Consider the following 23,410-nt stretch of genomic DNA (forward strand, 5'->3'; position numbering starts at 1 on the left):
GGGCAGGAATAGGAGGTGTCAAACGGAGGTTCTCCAGTCCCAGTTGGCGTGCCAGCTTGATGTCCATTATGTTGGCTTCGGCGCCAGAATCCACCAGAGCAGCCAGGGTGTGAGTTGAGTCAGAGAGGCGGAGGTGAACTTGCAGCAGGGGTTTGCGGTCGGAGGACTGGATGGTCATTGAACTCAACCGGACTCCCCCTATGCCCGGTGAGCTTCGGCCCTTTAAAGGGCAGGTTACCACACGATGTCCATCACCTCCACAATAGAGGCAGAGGTTTGAGGTGAAGCGGCGCTGGCGCTCTGCAGGAGTGAGAGAGGCTCGCCCAATCTCCATAGGCTCAGACTGATCAAGCTGACCTGGGTGAGTGGCAGTAGATGACAGGAGCCCAGTCGGATCTCTCCGAATGCCGGTAGTAGGTGGACCTTGGCGCCCCCTCTCACGACGACGGGTCTGTATCCTTCTGTCGATCCTGACTGTCAGTGCGATGGCTTCATCAAGAGTGGAAGGCAGTTCATGGGAGACCAACTCGTCCTTGATATAGTCAGCCAAACTATGGAAGAACGCGTCCACCAACGATGGTGTGTTCCAAGAACTTCGTCTAGCCAGGGTTCGGAAGTCGATGGAATGGTCTGCGACTGTACGTCTGCCTTGTCGAATACTGAACAGTTCACGAGACGCCTCTGCGGTGGGTGAATCCAGGTCAAACACCTTCAGCATCTCCTCAGCAAACAGGTCGAAGGTTGCACATGCGGGGGTTTGACGTTCGAACTCTGCTGTTCCCCAGAGTCGAGCTCGGCCCGTCAGGTGAGTGATGGCATACCCAACTTTAGCCCCCTCCGTGGCGAAGGTCCTTGGCTGCAAGGAGAACTGAAGTCGGCAGCTAGTCAGGAATGGCCGGACCTGGGTTGAATCGCCGTTGAACCGCTCGGGGTTTCCAATCTTGGGTTCCGGAGCAGCGGCTGCAATGACCGGGGCAGGTAACTCGGGGGCAGGGCTGGCTGGGGTAAGGTTGGTGAGGAGTTGAATGATCATGGCGAGTTGTTGTTGCTGCTGCTGGAACTGCTGCTCATGCTCCTCGGTTTCCATGTCGGGGAAAGTGTGCGCTGAGTCCATAATGGTCAGATCGTACTGTCACGGTTCAGACAGACGACCAGAGGACCACAATTGCGTCACACCAGAAAGTTTATTAAACTTAAGGGAAAAGGGAAGTAGGGAGTGAATGAAGGCTCCAGGGGTAACAGGGATCCCGTCCAATGTGCTGGGTCTGTGCCCCCCCCAGTGGCAGCGATGCGTCCTATGAAGCCGGTGGTGGGTGGTCCAGAAGTCCTGGGGGGGGGAGACACAGACACAACAGGGCGGAATGAAACCAGGCAGCAGTACAGTTCAAGGGAAATCCAAAATACGTAGTAGCAAGGCAGAAGGCTGGTCAGAGTTACCGGGATTGAAGAGTAGTCAGGAGTCGTAAAGGCAGAAGCAGGTCTGGATCTCCTGAGGCAGAAGAGTATCCAAAAAACAGGCAGGTCCGGGGTCACAAAACCAGGGTGAGCCAGAAGCGCGAGCAAACAGGTTCCGGGTGTGAGCTTTGCAGACGATCTGACACCGGAGAGCTGAAAGACAGGGCCTTAAATACTGGGAGAGGTAGTGGGTAATGCAGCGCAGCTGGCAGAGTAATTAGAGCAGAGCAGAGCAGGGACAGGTGGAGCTAGTTAGGCTGAGTAGAGAGAGTGGTGAGCAGAGTGGAAGAAAATAAGGTGGTAACCCGGTGGAGTGAGAGGCCCATGACAGGTGTCTTGTAAGGATCCGACGGCGAGCGAGTAAACTGCCTCTTCCATCAATCCTATTAGCCAACGTTCAATCATTTGAAAATAAATTGGATGACCTAAGATTACGGTTATCCTACCAACGGGACGACATGGATATCATACAGCTAGCGGGCTATACGCTACATCGGCAGGATAGAACGGCTGACTCCGGTAAGACAAGGGGTGGCGGTCTGTGTATATTTGTAAACAACAGCTGGTGCACGAAATCAAATACTAAGGAAGTCTCGAGGTTTTGCTCGCCTGAGGTAGAGTATCTTATGATAAGCTGTAGACCACACTATTTACCAAGAGAGTTTTCATCTATATTTTTCATAGCTGTCTATTTACCACCACAAACCAATGCTGGCATTAAGATTGCACTGAATGAGTTGTACAAGGCCATAAATCAACAGAAAAACGCTCATCCAGATGCAGCGCTCCTAGTGGCCGGGGATTTTAATGCAGGGAAACTTAAATCCGTTCTACCTAATTTCTACCAGCATGTTAAATGTGCAACCAGAGGAAAAAAAACTCTAGACCACCTTTACTCCACACACAGAGACGCATACAAAGCTCTCCCTCGCCCTCCATTTGGCAAATCTGACCATAACTATATCCTCCTGATTCCTGTTTATAATCAAAAACTAAAGCAGGAAGCACCAGTGACTCGGTTAATAAAAAAGTGGTCAGATGACGCAGATGCTAAGCTACAGGACTGTTTTGCTAGCACAGACTGGAACATGTTCCGGGATTCTTCAGACAGCATTGAGGAGTACACCACATCAGTCACTGGCTTCATCAATAAGTGCATCGATGATGTCGTCCCCACAGTGACCGTACGTACATACCCCAAGCAGAAGCCATGGATTACAGGAAACATCCGCACGGAGCTAAAGGGTAGAGCTGCCGCTTTCAAGGAACGGGACTCTAACCCGGACGCTTATAAGAAATCCCGCTATGACCTCCGACGAACCATCAAACAGGCAAAGAGTCAATACAGGACTAAGATTGAATCGTACTACACTGGCTCTGACGCTCGTCGGATGTGGCAGGGCTTGAAAACTATTACAGACTACAAAGGGAAGCACAGCCGCGAGCTGCCCAGTGACACAAGCCTACCAGACGAGCTAAACCACTTCTATGCTCGCTTCGAGGCAAGCAACACTGAAGCATGCATGAGAGCACCAGCTGTTCCGGATGACTATGTGATCACGCTCTCCGTAGCCGATGTGAGTAAGACTTTTAAGCAGGTCAACATTCACAAGGCCGCAGGGCCAGACGGATTACCAGGACGTGTACTCCGAGCATGTGCTGACCAACTGGCAAGTGTCTTCACTGACATTTTCAACATGTCCCTGACTGAGTCTGTAATACCAACATGTTTCAAGCAGACCACCATAGTCCCCGTGCCCAAGGACTCTGTCACGGAACCTGCCTAAATGACTACCGACCCGTAGCACTGACGTCTGTAGCCATGAAGTGCTTTGAAAGGCTGGTCATGGCTCACATCAACAGTATTATCCCAGAAACCCTAGACCCACTCCAATTTGCATACCGCCCCAACAGATCCACAGATGATGCAATCTCTATTGCACTCCACACTGCCCTTTCCCACCTGGACAAGAGGAACACCTACGTGAGAATGCTATTCATTGACTACAGCTCAGCATTCAACACCATAGTGCCCTCTAAGCTCATCACTAAGCTAAGGATCCTGGGACTAAACACCTCCCTCTGCAACTGGATCCTGGACTTCCTGACGGGCCGCCCCCAGGTGGTAAGGGTAGGTAACAACACATCTGCCACACTGATCCTCAACACGGGGGCCCCTCAGGGGTGCGTGCTCAGTCCCCTCCTGTACTCTCTGTTCACCCATGACTGCATGGCCAGGCACGACTCCAACACCATCATTAAGTTTGCAGACGACACAACAGTGGTAGGCCTGATCACCGACAACGATGAGACAGCCTATAGGGAGGAGGTCAGAGACCTGGCCGTGTGGTGCCAGGACAACAACCTCTCCCTCAACGTGACCAAGACAAAGGAGATGATTGTGGACTACAGGAAAAAAAAGAGGACTGAGCACGCCCCCATTCTCATCGACGGGGCTGTAGTGGAACAGGTTGAGAGCTTCAAGTTCCTTGGTGTCCACATCACCAACGAACTATCATGGTCCAAACACACCAAGACAGTCGTGAAGAGGGCACGACAAAGCCTATTCCCCCTCAGGAGACTGAAAAGATTTGGCATGGGTCCTAAGATCCTCAAAAAATTCTACAGCTGCACCATCGAGAGCATCCTGACTGGTTGCATCACCGCCTGGTATGGCAACTGCTTGGCCTCCGACCGCAAGGCACTACAGAGGGTAGTGCGTACGACCCAGTACATCACTGGGGCCAAGCTTCCTGCCATCCAGGACCTCTATACCAGGCGGTGTCAGTGGAAGGCCCTCAAAATTGTCAAAGACTCTAGCCACCCTAGTCATAGACTGTTCTCTCTGCTACCGCACGGCAAGCGGTACCGGAGTGCCAAGTCTAGGTCCAAAAGACTTCTCAACAGCTTCTACCCCCAAGCCATAAGACTCCTGAACAGCTAATCATGGCTACCCGGACTATTTGCACTGCCCCCCCACCCCATTCTTTTTACGCTGCTGCTACTCTGTTAATTATTTATGCATAGTCACTTTAACTCTACCCACATGTACATATTACCTCAACTACCTCAACTAGCCGGTGCCCCTGCACATTGACTCTGCAACGGTACCCCCCTGTATATATAGCCTCCCTACTGTTACTTTATTTTACTTCTGCTCTTTTTTTTCTCAACACTTTTTTTGTTTTATTTTTACTTTTTTTGTTAAAAATAAATGCACTGTTGGTTAAGGGCTGTAAGTAAGCATTTCACTGTAATGTCTGCACCTGTTGTATTCGGCGCATGTGACCAATAACATTTGATTTGATTTGATCCATCATTCCTTCAATTCTGACCAGTTTCCCAGTCCCTGCCAATGAAAAACATCCCCACAGCATGATGCTGCCACCACCATGCTTCACTGTGGGGATGGTGTTCTCGGGGTGATGAGAGGTGTTGGGTTTGCGCCAGACATAGCCTTTTCCTTGATGGCCAAAAAGCTCAATTTTAGTCTCATCTGACCAGAGTACCTTCTTCCATATGTTTGGGGAGTCTCCCACATGCCTTTTGGCGAACACCAAACGTGTTTGCTTATTTTTTTCTTTAAGCAATGGCTTTTTTCTGGCCACTCTTCCGTAAAGCCCAGCTCTGTGGAGTGTACGGCTTAAAGTGGTCCTATGGACAGATACTCCAATCTCCGCTGTGGAGCTTTGCAGCTCCTTCAGGGTTATCTTTGGTCTCTTTGTTGCCTCTCTGATTAATGCCCTCCTTGCCTGGTCTGTGAGTTTTGGTGGGCGGCCCTCTCTTGGCAGGTTTGTTGTGGTGCCATATTCTTTCAATTTTTTTATAATGGATTTAATGGTGCTCCGTGGGATGTTAAAAGTTTCTGATATTTTTTTATAACCCAACCCTGATCTGTACTTCTCCACAACTTTGTCCCTGACCTATTTGGAGAGCTCCTTGGTCTTCATGGTACCGCTTGCTTGGTGGTGCCCCTTGCTTAGTGGTGTTGCAGACTCTGGGGCTTTTCAGAACAGGTGTATATATACTGAGATCATGTGACAGATCATGTGACACTTAGATTGCACACAGGTGGACTTCATTTAAATAATTATGTGACTTCTGAACGTAATTGGTTGCACCAGATCTTATTTAGGGGCTTCATTGCAAAGGGGGTGAATACATATGCACGCACCACTTTTCCGTTATAATTTATTTCGAAACAAGTTATTTTTTTCATTTCACTTCACCAATTTGGACTATTTTGTGTATGTCCATTACATGAAATCCAAATAAAAATCCATTTAAATGACAGGTTGTAATGCAACAAAATAGGAAAAACGCCAAGGGGGATGAATACTTTTGCAAGGCACTGTATACGCCCACCTAAACATGTATTTATTACATATTTGACCTCTAACCCCATCTTCAGGCTAATTCTGGTGGACAAGATGAGTATACCAACAGACTAGGCTACTATTCAGACATCAATCAGGAAACACCAGCAAATCATCTCTGTTGGCTGAAACACACATATTTAATGTTAGAAGACAGAGACGAGTAAAAGATACAGCTGTGTTACAAAGAATGACATCATCATTGCACAGGAAACACAGTAGTTATTCCTGTTGGTCAAAATACCACAAAACAAAATGGAGGACATACTTTATAGCTTGAGTGCCAGATCTGTTTGTGCTATCATGCCATGCCACTCATTGCTATGCCAAGTATATTGTCTTGACAATTACAGCAATGGAGTTGGCAAGAGCACAACCAGAGCTGGACCAGGCTACATACTTAAGGCTGTAAGAAAAATACTTTGACAACAGAGAAAGGCGTTAGGGACAGATTTCGCAGCTAGAAATTGAGAGCAAATACCTAAATCGTTTTTTTTTCAAAAATACAAATTATACAAAATGTTAATGCATTAGAATAAATTAAAATTCCTTCATATAGCTTATTCAAGTACATATCTGTGATTGTTCCAGATTATTTCAGCTTTAGTGTGAAAAAAAGATTTATAAGTCATAAAAGTAAAGGGTCGTTCAACTGAAAGATGATCATGTTGAATAAAGAAAGAATGTTCAAACATAACACTCCTTCTAACAACCCGTTTCTGGTTTTCAAAACATATATATTAATTCACTGTCAAACAATGTAGGGCCATAGTTTTCCAATGACAGATTGGCAACTTCTTCACATTTTTAAGGACAGGTTTAGAGTTTAGAGACAATATATTCCCCAAGATTCTGACATCAGGGTGGATACGATCTTGTATAAAACAGTTAATAACATATACTTTTCCTTGCTAGAGGAACAACCTTCAATTTAAAACACCTAAAAACTGCTTCAGCAAATGATTGGTCTGAGTAGAAGTGCAATTGTGGAACAGAGTTGGTACATTAGTGAGTTAGTACAACATTCCCCCCCCCCCCCATAGGTCTGAGTAAATCATTTCTAGCAAACAGACATATTGATTCTTTACAAAGAAATAAGAAATCAATTTGACCACAGATAAAATAGTCCACATTGGCCCATATAGGACCAAATTAATAAATACCATAAAAATGCTGTACTTTCACATGCTTGCTCCATTCTCATGCCAGAACTCAAAACATTGAGCCATGCCACCACTAGGTGTCAGCAGAACCACTACTGTAATATGATCATTATTTTGTACATTTTAACATTTTAGTAATTTGTAAAACATACATGTATCCCATAGACTGTATAGATGTACCTAGCAACAGCAAAAGGCTGCTCTAACAACTTCGGCCATTTCCTTCATGTCCAAGGATAGAGATAAATACTATTAGGAGTCAATAATGAGAGCATGCCTTTACCAATGCACATGGCTGCATCCCAAATGGCTATCTATTCCTTACATAGTGCACTACTTTTAACCAGAGCCCTATGGGTCAGTTAGTGCACTATATAGGGAATAGGGTGCCAATTTGTGATACAACCCGTCTGACCATGCTTCCTCTCAATCCCAAAAAGAAAAAGTTCCAAAGAACGCATGGTTTGGTTTCTTCAGTAAATGAAACCCATATTAGCAAGGGTCTGGGACATCACTGATGGAGGCAACTTACGGTTGAAAGTCATCCATTCTCACAACAATAGAAGGATAGGATAGCCCTTGTTGTCCTCGGTCTGCACTTTAACGTTTTAGTAAATGGAGTGTGCTCACCACCATATTTCAATGCATTGCCTAAGGAATAAATCCTAACTTCCATTTAAGAAAAATGTCCACTTAGTCATGTACTGATGTCAATGTGAGACTAAGTGAAAATTCTACTTAAGTAGAAGTTAGGATTTGCTCCTAATTGAACCTGCACTATATCGACACAGATCCTTATGGTCCCAAATCCAATATTACAGACAGTCACCATAGTAGGTCATTGGGTCAGTAGGTTCTAGTATATAGTAGGTCATTGGGTCAGTAGGTTCTAGTACATAACCAAAAGGCAAACCAAAAGGCTCTTCCCTAATATTTACCCAAAATATTTGAGAGACTTTTGTCATTCGAGGTGTTAATGTTTCACGTTCTGGGTCGACTAAATCAACAGAAAACAAACAAAAAAACTCTGTCAGTTAGTTAATGATTCTCCTTCCTATCTGCCTCGTGAGGTCACAGCCACGTCATGGTTAGGAGAGATTCCCTTTTTTAGATTCTATGTCAAATAGACCAACCACCCTTACCCAAAACCAGAAATCAATTTGAGCAAGAATCATTCTAAAGGGCTAGGCTAACCTTCTTGTGGCTTTTAAATACACTTTTAGAATACTCCAAATAGGAAGTACCACAATATAAAACAAACATGACTTCACCTCACGAGAACTTTATCTCTGGCACTGCTTTCCTAGAAGTGAAATGACTCATGAACTGTTTTAAGAGGTATAGTAAAGGTGCTCAGAGTTGATTCAAAGTCGATTCAGAGTCGATTCGGTTGACTTGGTCGTGTCAGCAGTAGCAGCAGCAGTGTCGTAACCTTAGACACCAGAGGAGGCTGGTGAGGGGAGGACGGCTAATAATAATGACTGGAATGGAGTGAATGTAATGATATCAAACACAAAGAAAACCATATGTTTGAATTGTTTTGATACCATTCCATTCATTTCGTTCCAGCCATTGCTATGAGCCCATCCTCGGATTTAAAGTGCCACCAGCCACCACCGATTGTTACCATAGAGACGGAATTCACAGTTGGTTTACGAGTTCACAGGACAGACTCAATGGCTTCCGCGGTCTCCCTGGGGGACTGGTCGCCCGCTGAACCCGGGGTTTGATGTGTGACGAGCGGGGAGGTCTCCTCGTCAGCCTGGGTGTTGGCTACCGCTTCCACCAGAACCTCTGCTAGCTCCTGGTCCAGTTGTTGTTGTTTCTTCATCTCCTGTTGGTTGATGTGGTGGAGGATCCCTGCCCCCAGGGCGTCTCCCTCCACGTTCACTACGGTGGTGGTGCGGTCCCTGCACACACACACACACACACACACACACACACACACACACATACACATACACATACACACACACACACACACACACACACACACACACATACACACACACAGATGTACCCACACAAACAATTTATTAGGATACTTTTTGTCAGAAGCTAAGCAGTATATCAAGTTTGATATGATGAATCAGGAGCTATCTTTGACTGTTAGCATACATCTAAGGTAACATTACCACAGTTGATAAGATGAATCAGGAGCCATCTTTGACTGTTAGCATACATCTAAGGTAACATTACCACAGTTGATAAGATGAATCAGGAGCCATCTTTGACCGTTAGCATACATCTAAGGTAACATAACCACAGTTGCTATGCAGAACACATCTATTTCAGTACAGGTCTACTGTTAGTTTATGTTACTGGAATTAACGGCTGATATTTTGATATAGCAGCTGGCCAAAATGACTGAGTGAGTACATTGGTAAGAGAGTGTCTATGTGTGTGCTTGTGTGTGTGTGTCCATGTGTGTGTACAAGAATGTGTCTGTCCGTGTGCGTGTGCGTGTGCTTGTCTGTGTGTGTGTGTGTGTCTGTGTGTGTGCGCGCTCTATAGATTCTCTATACTGTACAGGTGTTACTCACACGATCCAGTCGACGGCCAGCATGAGTGACAGGTCGTTGGTGGGCAGGCCGATAGCCTCCAGGATGATGGCGATGGTGATGATACCCCCGGCTGGGATGCCCGCTGCGCCCACACTGGATGCTGTGGCTGTCACACTGTGGGGACAGAGCCAGAGTTATAACCTCCACTAGAGGACAAACAGCAACACACAGCAGGCTTTACTAATCCTCACCAGAGTTGATGCATACTTTACAGCCTGCTACACTGCTACACGTAACCTTTGCCGTTTACACTTCCAGTGTAGCAGTTTAAAAACCTACTGTTTTCACAACACTCCAGTGTAGCAGATATGTCAGAGCCAACCACAGACATATTATATTTCATTAGTCAACACACCACCCACCAAGCCAACCTAGGGAATAGAAAGATGAACTCCCATGGTACCAGAGACAGCTATACATGCAGCAATGGATATACACTGCATTCGGAAAGTATTCAGACCCCCTTGACTTTTTCCACATTTTGTTACGTTACAGCCTTATTCTAAAATGGATTAAATAAAACATTTTCCTAATCAATCTACACACAATACCCCATAATGACAAAGCGAAAACAGTTATTTTTTTATGTTTGCAAATGTATTACAAATAAAAGACAAATACCTTATTTACATAAGTATTCAGACCCTTTTCTATGAGACTCGTAATTGAGCACAGGTGCATCCTGTTAACATTGATCATCCTTGAGATGTTTCTACAACTTGATTGGAGTCCACCTGTGGTAAATTCAATTGATTGGACATGATTTGGAAAGATGCACACCTGTCTATATAAGCTCCCACAGTTGACAGTGCATGTCAGAGCAAAAACCAAGCCACGAGGTCGAAGGAATTGTCCATAGAGCTCCGAGACAGGATTGTGTCGAGGTACAGATCTGGGGAAGGGTACCAAAAAATGTCTGCAGCAGTGAAGGTCCCCAAGAACACAGTGGCCTCCATCATTCTTAAATAGAAGACGTTTGGAACCACCAAGACTCTTCCTAGAGCTGGCCGCCCGGCCAAACTGAGCAATCGGGGTAGAAGGGCCTTGGTCAGGGAGGTGACCAAGAACCCAATGGTCACTCCTACAGAGCTCCAGAGTTCCTCTGTGGAGATGGGAGAACCTTCCAGAAGGACAACCATCTCTGCAGCACTCCACCAATCAGGTCTTTATGGTAGGGTGGCCAGACGGAAGCCACTCCTCAGTAAAAGGCACATGACAGCCCGCTTGGAGTTTGCCAAAAGGCACCTAAAGGACTCTCAGACCAGGAGAAACAAGATTCTCTGGTCTGATGAAACCAAGATTGAACTATTTGGCCTAAATGCCAAGCGTCACGTCTGGAGGAAACCTGGCACCATCCCTACGGTGAAGCATGTTGGTGGCAGCATCATGCTGTGGGGATGTTTTTCAGCGGCATGTACTGGGAGACTAGTCAGGATCGAGGGAAAGATGAACAGAGCAAAGTACAGAGAGATCCTTGATGAAAACCTGCTCCAGAGCGCTCAGGACCTCAGACTTGGGCGAAGGTTCACCTTCCAACAGGACAACGACCCTAAGCAAACAGCCAAGACAACGCAGGAGTGGCTTTGGGACTAGTCTCTGAATGTCCTTGAGTGGCCCAGCGAGAGCCCAGACTTGAACCCGATCTCTGGAGAGACCTGAAATAGCTGTGCAGCGACGCTCCCCATCCAACCTGACAGAGCTTGAGAGGATCTGCAGAGAAGAATGGGAGAAACTCCCCAAATACTGGTGTGCCAAGCTTGTAGCGTCATACCCAAGAAGACTCGATGCTGTAATCGCTGTCAAAGGTGCTTCAACAAAGTACTGAGTAAAGGGTCTGAATACTTATTTAAATGTAATATTTAATTATTATTATTTATTTATTTTTGCTAACATTAATAAGAACCTTTACTTTGTCATTTAGGGTATTGTGTGTAGACTTATGAGGGGGAAAAAAAACATTTTAATCCATTTTAGAATAAGGCTGTAACGTAACAAAATTAGAAAAAGGCAATGGGTCTGAATACTTTCCCAATGCACTGTACTATATAATGTCCCTTCTAACCCAGACTACACGTCTAAAACAAGAAAGATTCATCAATATATACAGTGTATATACTGCATGTGATACATTAACAGAGTGTCAGACATAGGGTTGAAAAATTCCAGTAACTTTTCCAAATTTCCAGATTTCTTGCTTATCTTCCAACTGGAAATTCTGGAAAACCTGGGAACCTGGGAATTTTGCAAACCCCACCATCCCTTCTGTCCCCACCCCACTCACAGGATGGTGAAGATCTGACCGGCGTTGAGATCTACGTTGTTGAGCTGTGCGATGAAGACAGCCGCAACGCACTGGAAGATGGCCGCCCCATCCATGTTGACGGTGGCCCCGATGGGCAGTATGAAACGACTGATCCGCTTGTCCACTCCATTGTTCTCCTCTACACACTTCATCATGGAGGGCAGGGTCGCCGAGCTGAGGAGAGAGAGGGGGAGGGGTGGAGGGAGGGAGGGACCAGTCAAATACAGGAAGCAGTTGTTTAATTACAGCATATTAATCTGGAACATTTTACAGTACTTTACTGGCAACTTCATTTCCTCTGCTTTGACAGTATTTACATGAGTATTCTGAAAGTAAAGATGTATTGAATAGCAAGAGAAGGAAAGGGAGAGAGGGAGAGAAATAGAGAGCGAACAAGTGAGAGAGAGATAGCAACCCAAAGAAAACAGCTACATAGAACCAAAATCCTTCCATACAGACAGAGGGTAAAGACCACAGAACTAGAATGAATAGAGGTCAGAGGTTACAAGCCATTCTACTCATTCTATCTCTATGGTAAAGACCCTTCAGGAATGTCCTGGCTCCCCATGGATTAGATAGAGAGGTGGTGGGGTCCATAGTCTGAAAATTGAGGTTGGAACAAATCAGCCAAAGGGTTAGGTTACTTACAGCAGCTTACTTACAGCAGAGAATACTTGGAGACAATGAGTGTGTCCCAAATGACATTACTTTTGACCAGAGCCCAGGTGTGTGTGCAGGCTCTGGTCAAAAGTATTGCACTATAGAGAGACTAGGGTAGCATTTGGAATGAAGCCTTGGAGATAAAGCCTGCTAGCAATGCACTGCTAATGCACTGGGTTCACAGAGGTGGAGGGATTTACTGGGTAACCAGGTCACACTGGGTTTATTACTGTTTATTACTGTTTGTACGTTGATTGGCTGCTTTGTATGTTTGATCTGATCTGACTTCTATGCTGTTAATCTGAGGGATTTTGTACACAAACAAGGCTAAAATACAACAATACACTCAACACCTCCTAAAGATTGGTCGGTTTGGAGAGCAGTGGCTGTACGTTGTAGTTTCAGTTGATTTACAGCATGACCACATTTTACATTACATTTTAGTCATTTAGCAGACACTCTTATCCAGAGCGACTTACAGGAGCAATTAGGGTTAAGTGCCTTGCTCAAGGGCACATCGACAGATTTTTCACCTAGTCGGCTCGGGGATTAGAACCAGCGACCTTTCGGTTACTGGCACAACTCTCTTAACCACTAAGCTACCTGCCGCCCCACCACCACATCATAAAGTAGGGACACATTATGGCTTCTCACTCATTAACCTTTAGTATTACTCACATTATGGCTTCTCACTCATTAACCTTTATCATTACTCACATTATGGCTTCTCACTCATTAACCTTTAGCATTACTCACATTTTCTGAAGTGGTATATTAGTTAATCTGAAGTGATATAGTGGTTAATCTGAAGTGATATAGTGGTTAATCTGAAGTGATATAGTGGTTAATCTGAAGTGATATAGTGGTTAATCTGAAGTGATATAGTGGTTAATCTACAGTAGCCATTGTATGCCTGCCTTCCCTGGCCTGTGATGTTGTCATGCTTTCCTTAGACAGGTAAGCAGAGAAATACCTAGTACCTGGACAGGTGGAGGGATAGTACCTGGACAGGTGAAGGGCTAGTACCTGGACAGGTGGTGGGATAGTACCTGGACAGGTGGAGGGATAGTACCTGGACAGGTAGAGGGATAGTACCTGGACAGGTGGTGGGATAGTACCTGGACAGGTGAGGGCTAGTACCTGGACAGGTGGAGGGATAGTACCTGGACAGGTGGAGGGATAGTACCTGGACAGGTAGAGGGATAGTACCTGGACAGGTGAGGGCTAGTACCTGGACAGGTGGAGGGATAGTACCTGGACAGGTAGAGGGATAGTACCTGGACAGGTGGAGGGATAGTACCTGGACAGGTAGAGGGATAGTACCTGGACAGGTGGAGGGATAGTACCTGGACAGGTGGTGGGATAGTACCTGGACAGGTGAGGGCTAGTACCTGGACAGGTGGAGGGATAGTACCTGGACAGGTAGAGGGATAGGACCTGGACAGGCGGAGGGATAGGACCTGGACAGGCGGAGGGATAGTACCTGGACAGGTGGAGGGATAGTACCTGGACAGGTGAGGGCTAGTACCTGGACAGGTGAGGGATAGTACCTGGACAGGTGAGGGCTAGTACCTGGACAGGTGGAGGGATATTACCTGGACAGGTGAGGGCTAGTACCTGGACAGGTGGAGGGATAGGACCTGGACAGGTAGAGGGATAGGACCTGGACAGGTAGAGGGATAGGACCTGGACAGGTAGAGGGATAGTACCTGGACAGGCGGAGGGATAGTACCTGGACAGGCAGAGGGATAGTACCTGGACAGGCGGATGGATAGTACCTGGACAGGTGGAGGGCTAGTACCTGGACAGGTGGAGGGATAGGACCTGGACAGGTAGAGGGATAGTACCTGGACAGGTAGAGGGATAGGACCTGGACAGGTGGAGGGTTAGGACCTGGACAGGTAGAGGGATAGTACCTGGACAGGCGGAGGGATAGTACCTGGACAGGCAGAGGGATAGTACCTGGACAGGCGGAGGGATAGTACCTGGACAGGCGGAGGGCTAGTACCTGGACAGGTGGAGGGATAGGACCTGGACAGGTAGAGGGATAGTACCTGGACAGGTAGAGGGATAGGACCTGGACAGGTGGAGGGTTAGGACCTGGACAGGTAGAGGGATAGTACCTGGACAGGCGGAGGGATAGTACCTGGACAGGCGGAGGGATAGTACATGGACAGGCGGAGGGATAGTACCTGGACAGGCGGAGGGATAGTACCTGGACAGGCGGATGGATAGTACCTGGACAGGTGGAGGGATAGTACCTGGACAGGTGGAGGGATAGTACCTAGACAGGCGGACAGGATAGTATCTGGACAGGCGGAGGGATACAGTAACAGAGGCCTACCTGGAGCAGGTGGCGAAGGCGGTGGTGAAGGGCGTGATGAGGCCGGACAGGAAACTGAAGGGGTTCTTGCGTGTGAACCCAAAGTAGATGAGAGGCAGGACGACCCCTCCGTGGATGATATGACCCAGGACGGAGGCCAATATGTATTTCCCCAGACTGGTCACCAACAGAACCACATCCTCCATCTCCACTATCTTACTGCCCACCAGGAACATAATGCCGAACGGGACGTACCTGAGGTAGGAGAAATATATCATTTATACCATTTGGTGAGGTAAGGTGCTGACTAACGGAATATTTATTTTAGCTGCGGAACAGCTAAAACATTTATCTTTAATATGTTCTTTTATTTTAAATTAGATTCAACGTAAGTAGGCAGCTTCCCAGTCAAAAAGGAGGCTTCTCATTTTAGTGTGAAATGCATCATGTCAACCAACAACACGTCATACTTATGCAGTCCTTATGGAATAAACAGAACAGACATATCTAGTGGCCATCAGAAGCTCCTCTTGCTTTCCCTTGGGAATAGTCTTGGCAACCAGGAGAGGCTAATCACATGATCTGGGTTGTTTAAGGTCACTCACCACATGATCCAGGACACCAGAACCATGGTGGCTTCGTTGAACGCGTTGAAGAAGCGTATGAGCTCCTCCCCCTCCGCTCCCAGCTTCCTCAGTGCCACCCCGAACACCATAGCAAAGAGAACCAGGCCCAAGATGTTCATACCATCTGGTTCTGTGCCCACAGGAACCTACATAGAACACATAACACACTTTTGTTTATGTATGGTTGTTATTGTTTAAAAAAAAATATGTACCAAAAAATAAGAACTCACATCAGAACACAGAACATCAAAACATTGAACATCAGAACACCAGAACACAGAACATGAGAACATAGAACATCAGAACACAGAACATCAAAACATTGAACATCAGAACACCAGAACACAGAACATTAGAACATCAGAACATCAGAACATCAGAACTTCAGAACATAGCCTTTCATTTGTATTAGATTCAGTAGGCTACCATTTAAATAGCCTCCTCAGATGATATTCAGACCAGAGAAAAGAGCTATGCTCCCATTGACCCGTTTAGGGGGGACCCACCACTCTTGGCACTGGTCCGAGGAGGGTCTGCCATGTCTGCCCATCAGTGCCCCTCATAGACTGGTAATTCTCTGCCAATGAATGAGCCCACATTCTTGTGGGAACGTCCCAAATGGCACCCTAATCACTATAAAGCATCCAGGGCCCTGGTTAAAAGTAGTGCACTTTATAGGGAATAGAGTGCCATTTGGTACACATGCCCTTGTCAGTCTAACAGCTGGGTTCAAGAGGGGGACTCAGAGAGGGACTGGCCCTGTCCCCTCCGATCCTTTTCACCCCTCCCAGTCCCTGGCTCCAGTCTTTTCTTCCTCCGCGGGCCCTGTGGCGGCTGGGCCAAACTACCCAGCTGAGTGATGACATGGCTGGGCTTCCTCCCGGATCATTAACCCTTGCATGCTGGTGATCTGTGTATTTCATTCCATGTTCATGGTGGACGGACACGACACGTTGGTTGACGTTTTGTTTCTTTGGGACATCGTCCCCTGTGAAACGCTGTGCCTACATGTTTTGACCTGATGAAGCTCCTTGGGATCAAAACGTTGTCAACAAAGGTGGTAATTGGGAGCATATGCAGGAACGGGGTGTGCAGGCTTTTCTGTTCTTTTTCCATCTGTAGGCTTTTAAAATGGTAGACTACTGAATCTTCCTCAGACAGAGGTGGGTGGGAGCTCATATCATCACTGCTGACTGGACCATGACATAACAAACTGCCAAGGCAGGATCTTCTTGCAGTATCCTGAGGTTGTGGCTACAACGTGGCTTTGTTAGGGCACAGGAGCACATCAAAGCTTCTTCTAAGCATTCTTGAAGGTCTTCTGAAATTCACACTGTGTTCCTCTGTGTTTGCTGTCCACCCACTGGTCTTTCAGAGCTGTTTAGGACGTACCCCCAATAACAGACTCAGAGCTGTTTAGGACGTACCCCCAATAACAGACTCAGAGCTGTTTGGGACGTACCCCCAATAACAGACTCAGAGCTGTTTAGGACGTACCCCCAATAACAGACTCAGAGCTGTTTAGGACGTACCCCCAATAACAGACTCAGAGCTGTTTAGAACGTACCCCAATAACAGACTCAGAACTGTTTAGAACGTACCCCAATAACAGACTCAGAGCTGTTTAGGACGTACCCCAATAACAGACTCAGAGCTGTTTAGGACGTACCCCCAATAACAGACTCAGAACTGTTTAGGACGTACCCCCAATAACCGACCCAGAGGAAATATGCTGACTAAGATCTTTACTCCATCTTCTTCCTGTCTGTCTCGTTATTTGTCCTGTCTGTGGACCAGCCCCCTCCTGTCCGTGGACCAGCCCCCTCCTGTCCGTGGACCAGCCCCCTCCTGTCCGTGGACCAGCCCCCTCCTGTCCGTGGACCAGCCCCCTCCTGTCCGTGGACCAGCCCCCTCCTGTCCGTGGACCAGCCCCCTCCTGTCCGTGGACCAGCCCCCTCAACCATCTCCAACACAGACACCTGTTCTTCTATAGTGTATATTTCCAGTGTGTCTGTGTTCTTACTGTACTGTGGTTGTCATTCCACTTTCTTAATAGTTGTCATTCGTTTGGTCTTTTGGTCTTTCTTGGATGAATAGCCTATGACAGGCTAAATGAGACCCTAACAAACAATCAAACAAACAAATATGAGGGATGTCATAATAAATACCTTCTGGTAGAGGATGGTTCCATTGGTGTCGTTTCCCACAGCGACCATCTTGTAATCGGTGGCATACTGTGACACACGGAGGAAGAGACAGAGAAAACATGATAATAATAACTTGATTTAAATAACAATTATTTGGAAATGTTATCAAAGAAATTCATAAACAAGTAGCTAGTTATATTTAAGGAGCAAACCTGTGCAAGGTTTGCTCCAATATTCTTCAGATCGAATGGAAATGAACGCTAAAACCATTAAAGTGTCATTTCTACATTCTAGCTCTATGATTGTGTTCCTTCTGAACTCTACATTCTATGTTTTATACCCTTCAATAAATAACAGGTTAGCATCAGTACATGCAAACACTAAGCAGACGAGACCCATAGTCTCTAGACTGTTTCAGATATGTGTCTTTAGTTCCTGTGCTGATGAATGCCTGTTTCAGAGATGTCTTTAGTTCCTGTGCTGATGAATGCCTGTTTCAGAGATGTCTTTAGTTTCTGATAAAGTTATAAAAAGTTTAAAAAAAAAATTATAAGCTTTAGATCTGTGGTGGAGAGGACCTGGCAGCCTGAGACCAGCTGAGTCACAAAGCAGCTTTAGATCTGTGGTGGAGAGGACCTGGCAGCCTGAACACCAGCTGAGTCACAAAGCAGCTTTAGATCTGTGGTGGAGAGGACCTGGCAGCCTGAGACCAGCTGAGTCACAAAGCAGCTTTAGATCTGTGGTGGAGAGGACCTGGCAGCCTGAGACCAGCTGAGTCACAAAGCAGCTTTAGATCTGTGGTGGAGAGGACCTGGCAGCCTGAGACCAGCTGAGTCACAAAGCAGCTTTAGATCTGTGGTGGAGAGGACCTGGCAGCCTGTACACCACCAGACAATGGCTCCCTGTTCACACACACATGCATGGACACACACTCCTTTTTCCTCTCTGTCTGTTGAGGCCCTGCACTTTCAAAGATGTGGACCCCCACCGCTGTTCAGCTGGCCCCCCCTCTACCCTTCACCCAAATAACACACAATGAGACACACACACACACACACACACACACTCTGACCGATAGCACTGTGATCTCCCAAGCCAGCCCAAACTAGTGAATATTAATGTTCCTTTTAATAGTATGGAATGCTCTTCTTGCTTTGTCTCTCAGCTCGTTCACCGCCATGTGAAAGCTACCGGTGTTGCTGATGTTTAGACCTAGATACACTATATATATACAAAAGTATTTGGACACCCCTTCAAATTAGTGGATTCGGCTAGTTCAGCCACACCCATTGCTGACAGGTGTATAAAATCGAGCACACAGCCATGCAAACTCCATTGACAAACATTGGCAGTAAAATGGCCTTACTGAACAGCTCAGTAACTTTCAACATGGCATCGTCAAAGGATGCCACCTTTCCAGCAAGTCAGTTTGTCAAATTTCTGCCCTGCTAGAGCTGCCCTGGTCAACTGTAAGTGCTGTTATTGTGAAGTGGAAACATCTAGGAGCAACAACGGCTCAGCCGCGAAGTGGTAGGCCACACAAGCTCACAGAACGGGACCGCCGAGTGCTGAAGCGCGTAGCACGTAAAAATCGTCTGTCCTCAGTTGTTCCAAGCTGCCTCTGGAAGCAACGTCAGCACAAGAACTGTTCGTCGGGAGCTTCATGAAATGGGTTTCCATGGCTGAGCAACATGCACAATGCCAAGCGTCGGCTGGTACTACTGTACTGTCGGAGCAAGAAACACAAGCATTTCGCTACACCTGCAATAACATCTGCTAAACAAGTGTATGTGACAAATAACATTTGATTTGATTTTGAGTCTGTACCTAGTCAAAGATGTCCTTCATTTTGGGTCACATTGGTCAGGTATTCTGCCACTGTGTACTCTCTGTTTAGGGCCAAATAGCATTCTAGTTTGCTCTGTTTATTTGTTAATTCTTTCTAATGTGTCAAGTAATTATCAACTGTGTTGCTGTCCTGGGGCTGATGTTTAGGCCGAGGTATAGTTTTTTGTGTGCTCTAGGGCAACGGTGTCTAGATGGAATTTGTATTTGTGGTCCTGGCAACTGGACCTTTTTTGGAACACCATTATTTTTGTCTTACTGAGATTTACTGTCAGGGCCCAGGTCTGACAGAATCTATGCAGAAGATCTAGGTGCTGCTGTAGGCCCTCCTTGGTTGGGGACAGAAGCACCAGATCATCAGCAAACAGTAGACATTTGACTTCAGATTCTAGTAGGGTGAGGCCGGGTGCTGCAGACTGTTCTAGTGCCCTCGCCAATTAGTTGATATATATGTTGAAGAGGGTGGGGCTTAAGCTGCATCCCTGTCTCACCCCACGGCCATGTGGAAAGAAATGTCTGTGTTTTTTGCCAATTTTAACCGCACACTTGTTGTTTGTGTACATGGATTTTATAATGTTGTTTGTTTTTCCCCCAACACCACTTTCCATCCATTTGTATTTTGACATTTGCTCAGTACATTGTTTTCAGTGAGGAAATGTACGGGTCTGCTGTTAATGATAATGCAGAGGATTTTCCCAAGGTTGCTGTTGACGCATATCCCACGGTAGTTATTGGGGTCAAATTTGTCTCCACTTTTGTGGATTGGGGTGATCAGTCCTTGGTTCCAAATATTGGGGAAGATGCCAGAGCTAAGGATGATGTTAAAGAGTTTAAGTATAGCCAATTGGAATTTGTGGTCTGTATATTTTATCATTTCATTGTAACAATGTACGCTGGGAGTCGGGAAGCAAGTACAGGGAGTGCATTTAATGATAAATAAAACATGGAACAAAACAAGAGTAGCGTACAGACAGGAACAGAGTAACAGAATCAATAACGCCTAGGGAAGAAACCAAAGGGAGTGACATATATAGGGGAGGTAATCAGGAAGGTGATGTCTGATGAGGTGCTGATGCGCGTAACCATGGCGACAGGTGTGCGTAATAAAGAGCAGCCTGGTGACCGAGAGGCCAGAGGGGGAGTATAGGTGACAGTACCCCCTCCCTGACGCGAGGCTCCAGCCGCAGGACGCCGACCAAAGGGACGATCTCGGGGATCAGGAGTGGACCGGTCACCTCTGCTGAAGCACGGAAACCTGTCGAGCCAGCTGAGGCGCGGGAACCTGTCGAGCCATCTGAGGCGCGGGAACCTGACGAGCCGGCTGAGGCGCGGGAACCTGACGAGCCGGCCGAGGCGCGGGAACCTGTCGAGCTGGCCGAGGCGCGGGAACCTGTCGAGCCGGCTGAGGTGCGGGAACCTGTCGAGCCGGCTGAGGCGCGGGAACCTGTCGAGCCGGCTAAGGCACGGGAACCTGACGAGCCGGCTGAGGCGCGGGAACCTGTCGAGCCGGGCTGAGGCATGGGAGCCTGACGAGCCGGCTGAGGCATGGGAGCCTGACGAGCCGGCTGAGGCATGGGAGCCTGACGAGCCGGCTGAGGCGCGGGATCCTGACGAGCCGGCTGAGGCGCGGGAACCTGTCGAGCCGGGCTGAGGCATGGGAGCCTGACAAGCCGGCTGAGGCATGGGAGCCTGACGAGGCGGCTGAGGTGCGGGATCCTGTCGAGCCTGCAGTGCCTATATATGTAATCTGTGTTCAGCATAGTTGAAGATTAGATTCCTCTAGACCTCCCCCCTCACTCTCACTCTCCTAGACCCCCCCCATCTCACTCTCCTTACCCCCCCCTCCCCCCCCCCCCCCCCCCCCCCTTTGGGGGCTCCTTCTCTGGGTACCCAGTCTGCCTCCTTAGCCTGTCACTCAAGTGGTTTGTCCAATGTTGGTTGACATAGTTTGTGGAGGTGGGGTCTATCCCACACCAAAAGAGAGGGGAGTTGGTTTTACCATGATGTAATACTACAGTAGCTGACAACAGGTTTATTAAAACTGAATTATAGTGATGATTCATTGTTCTTTGTGTTGTTTCGTTAATGTTTGGTATCTGTAATACAAATGACAAGGCGTTACGTGGATGTCATTTCTCATTCCAGGATGTTGATGATTCTTATTCAGCTGTGTGTGCGTGCGTGCGTGTGTGTGTGTGTTTGTGTTTGTGTTTGTGTGTGTGTGTGTGTGTGTGTGTGTGTGTGTGTGTGTGTGTGTGTGTGTGTGTGTGTGTGTGTGTGTGTGTGTGTGTGTGTGTGTGTGTGTGTGTGTGTGTGTGTGTGTGTGTGTGTGTGTGTGTGTGTGTGTGTGTGTGTGTGTGCGTGGACTTGTTCTTCTATCCTCGTGGGAACCTGAAATCCCCAAATGTTCCCACAAGGACAGTAAAACAAGGAAAATTGTCCCTCGTTGGGACATTTTCCACGTCCCCATGAGAACAAAGGCTATTTTAAGTTTAGGGTTAGGTTTAGAATTAGGAGTTAGGGTTAGATTAGGGAAAATAGGATTTCGAATGGAAATAAATGTTAGTTCCCCACGAAGATAGAAGGACAAATTTGTGTGTGCGTGTGTGTGTGTGTTCCTCCGCAAACATTGAACCCTCCTGACCCTCTTTCGGCCTTAATGGACAGACACTCACAGTTCCAGGAAATGGTACCGGGCAGCTACCGGGCATGTTAAAGAGCAACGAGGCGAGACAGGTTGCTAGGCTGTTTGGAATGGAATCGCCTCACTTTGGTAACGGTTGGTGAAAGGAAGATGAGAGGTGCTAAGACTAGAGGGAGAGCAGCACTCTCTTTATTCTGAGTCTCTTCATGAATTACCTTATATAGACTGATAACGCTAAGGAGAGGATTTATGGTACATACAGCACCAGTCAAAAGTTTGGACACACCTACTCATTCAAGGGTTTTTCTTTATTTTTTACTATTTTCTACATTGTAGAATAATAGGGAAGACATCACAACTATGAAATAACACATTTGGAATCATGTACTAACCAAAAAAGTGTTAAACAAATCAAAACATATTTGTGATTCTTCAAATAGCCACCATTAACCCTTGATGACAACTTTGCACACTCTCAACCAGCTTCATTAGGTAGTCACCTGGAATGCATTTAAATTAACAGGTATGCCTTCTTAAAAGTTAATTTGTGGAATTTCTTAATGCGTTTCAGACAATCAGCTGTATTGTGACAAGGTAGGGTGGGTATGCAGAAGATAGCCCTATTTGGTAAAAGACCAAGTCCATATTATGGCAAGAACAGCTCAAATAAGCAAAGAGAAACAACAGTCCATCATTACTTTAAGACATGAAGGTCAGTCAATATGGAACATTTCAAGAACTTTGAAAGTTTCTTCAAGTGCAGTCGCAAAAACCATCAAGCGCTATGATGAAACTGGCTCTCATGAGGACCGCCACAGGAAAGGAAGACCCAGAGTTACCTCTGCTGCAGAGGATAAGTTCATTTGCGTTACCAGCCTCAGAAATTGCAGCCCAAATAAATGCTTCACAGAGTTCAAGTAACAGACACATCTCAACATCAACTGTTCAGAGAGGACTGTGGGAATCAGGCCTTCATGGTCGAACTGCTGCAAAGAAACCACTACTAAAGAACACCAATAATAAGAAGAGACTTGCTTGGGCCAAGAAACACGAGCAATGGACATTAGACTGGTGGAAATTTGTCCTTTGGTCTGGAGTCCAAATTGGAGATTTTTGGTTCCAACTGCTGTGTCTTTGTGAGACGCGGTGTGGGTGAACGGATTATCTCCGCATGTGTATTTCCCACCGTAAAGCATGGAGGAGGAGGTGTTATGGTGTGGGGGTGCTTTGCTGGTGACACTGTCTGTGATTTATTTAGAATTCAAGGCACACTTAACCAGCATGGCTACCACAGCATTCTGCAGC

At 46.7% G+C, this 23,410-nt stretch overlaps 1 protein-coding gene across 1 annotated transcript; it reads right to left on the minus strand.

Annotated features, from left to right (window-relative positions):
- Positions 1-5,950: 5,950 nt before the first annotated feature.
- LOC311119236 (neutral amino acid transporter A-like) lies at positions 5,951-17,697 on the minus strand. The gene is made up of 6 exons (XM_084193960.1): positions 17,638-17,697; positions 15,449-15,615; positions 14,865-15,098; positions 11,840-12,034; positions 9,538-9,672; positions 5,951-8,904 (listed from the first exon to the last, which is right to left on the minus strand). The coding sequence occupies exons 1-6, from the start codon at positions 17,683-17,685 to the stop codon at positions 8,655-8,657; spliced, it is 1,029 nt and encodes a 342-aa protein (XP_084050086.1). The 5' UTR covers positions 17,686-17,697; the 3' UTR covers positions 5,951-8,654.
- Positions 17,698-23,410: the final 5,713 nt, after the last annotated feature.

Source organism: Coregonus lavaretus, assembly GCF_964263955.1.
Source record: "Coregonus lavaretus genome assembly, contig: HAP1_SCAFFOLD_347, whole genome shotgun sequence".
Lineage (NCBI taxonomy): Eukaryota > Metazoa > Chordata > Actinopteri > Salmoniformes > Salmonidae > Coregonus > Coregonus lavaretus.

Excerpts from the sequence above, each read along its gene's own strand:
- LOC311119236 (XM_084193960.1), bottom strand. The coding sequence starts at position 17,685 with ATGGTCGCTGTGGGAAACGACACCAATGGAACCATCCTCTACCAGAAG. Across the intron at positions 15,099-15,448 it reads CTGGTGTCCTGGATCATGTG|GTACGTCCCGTTCGGCATTA; the intron begins GTGAGTGACCTT and ends CTCCTACCTCAG. Across the intron at positions 12,035-14,864 it reads GCCTTCGCCACCTGCTCCAG|CTCGGCGACCCTGCCCTCCA; the intron begins GTAGGCCTCTGT and ends CTCTCTCCTCAG.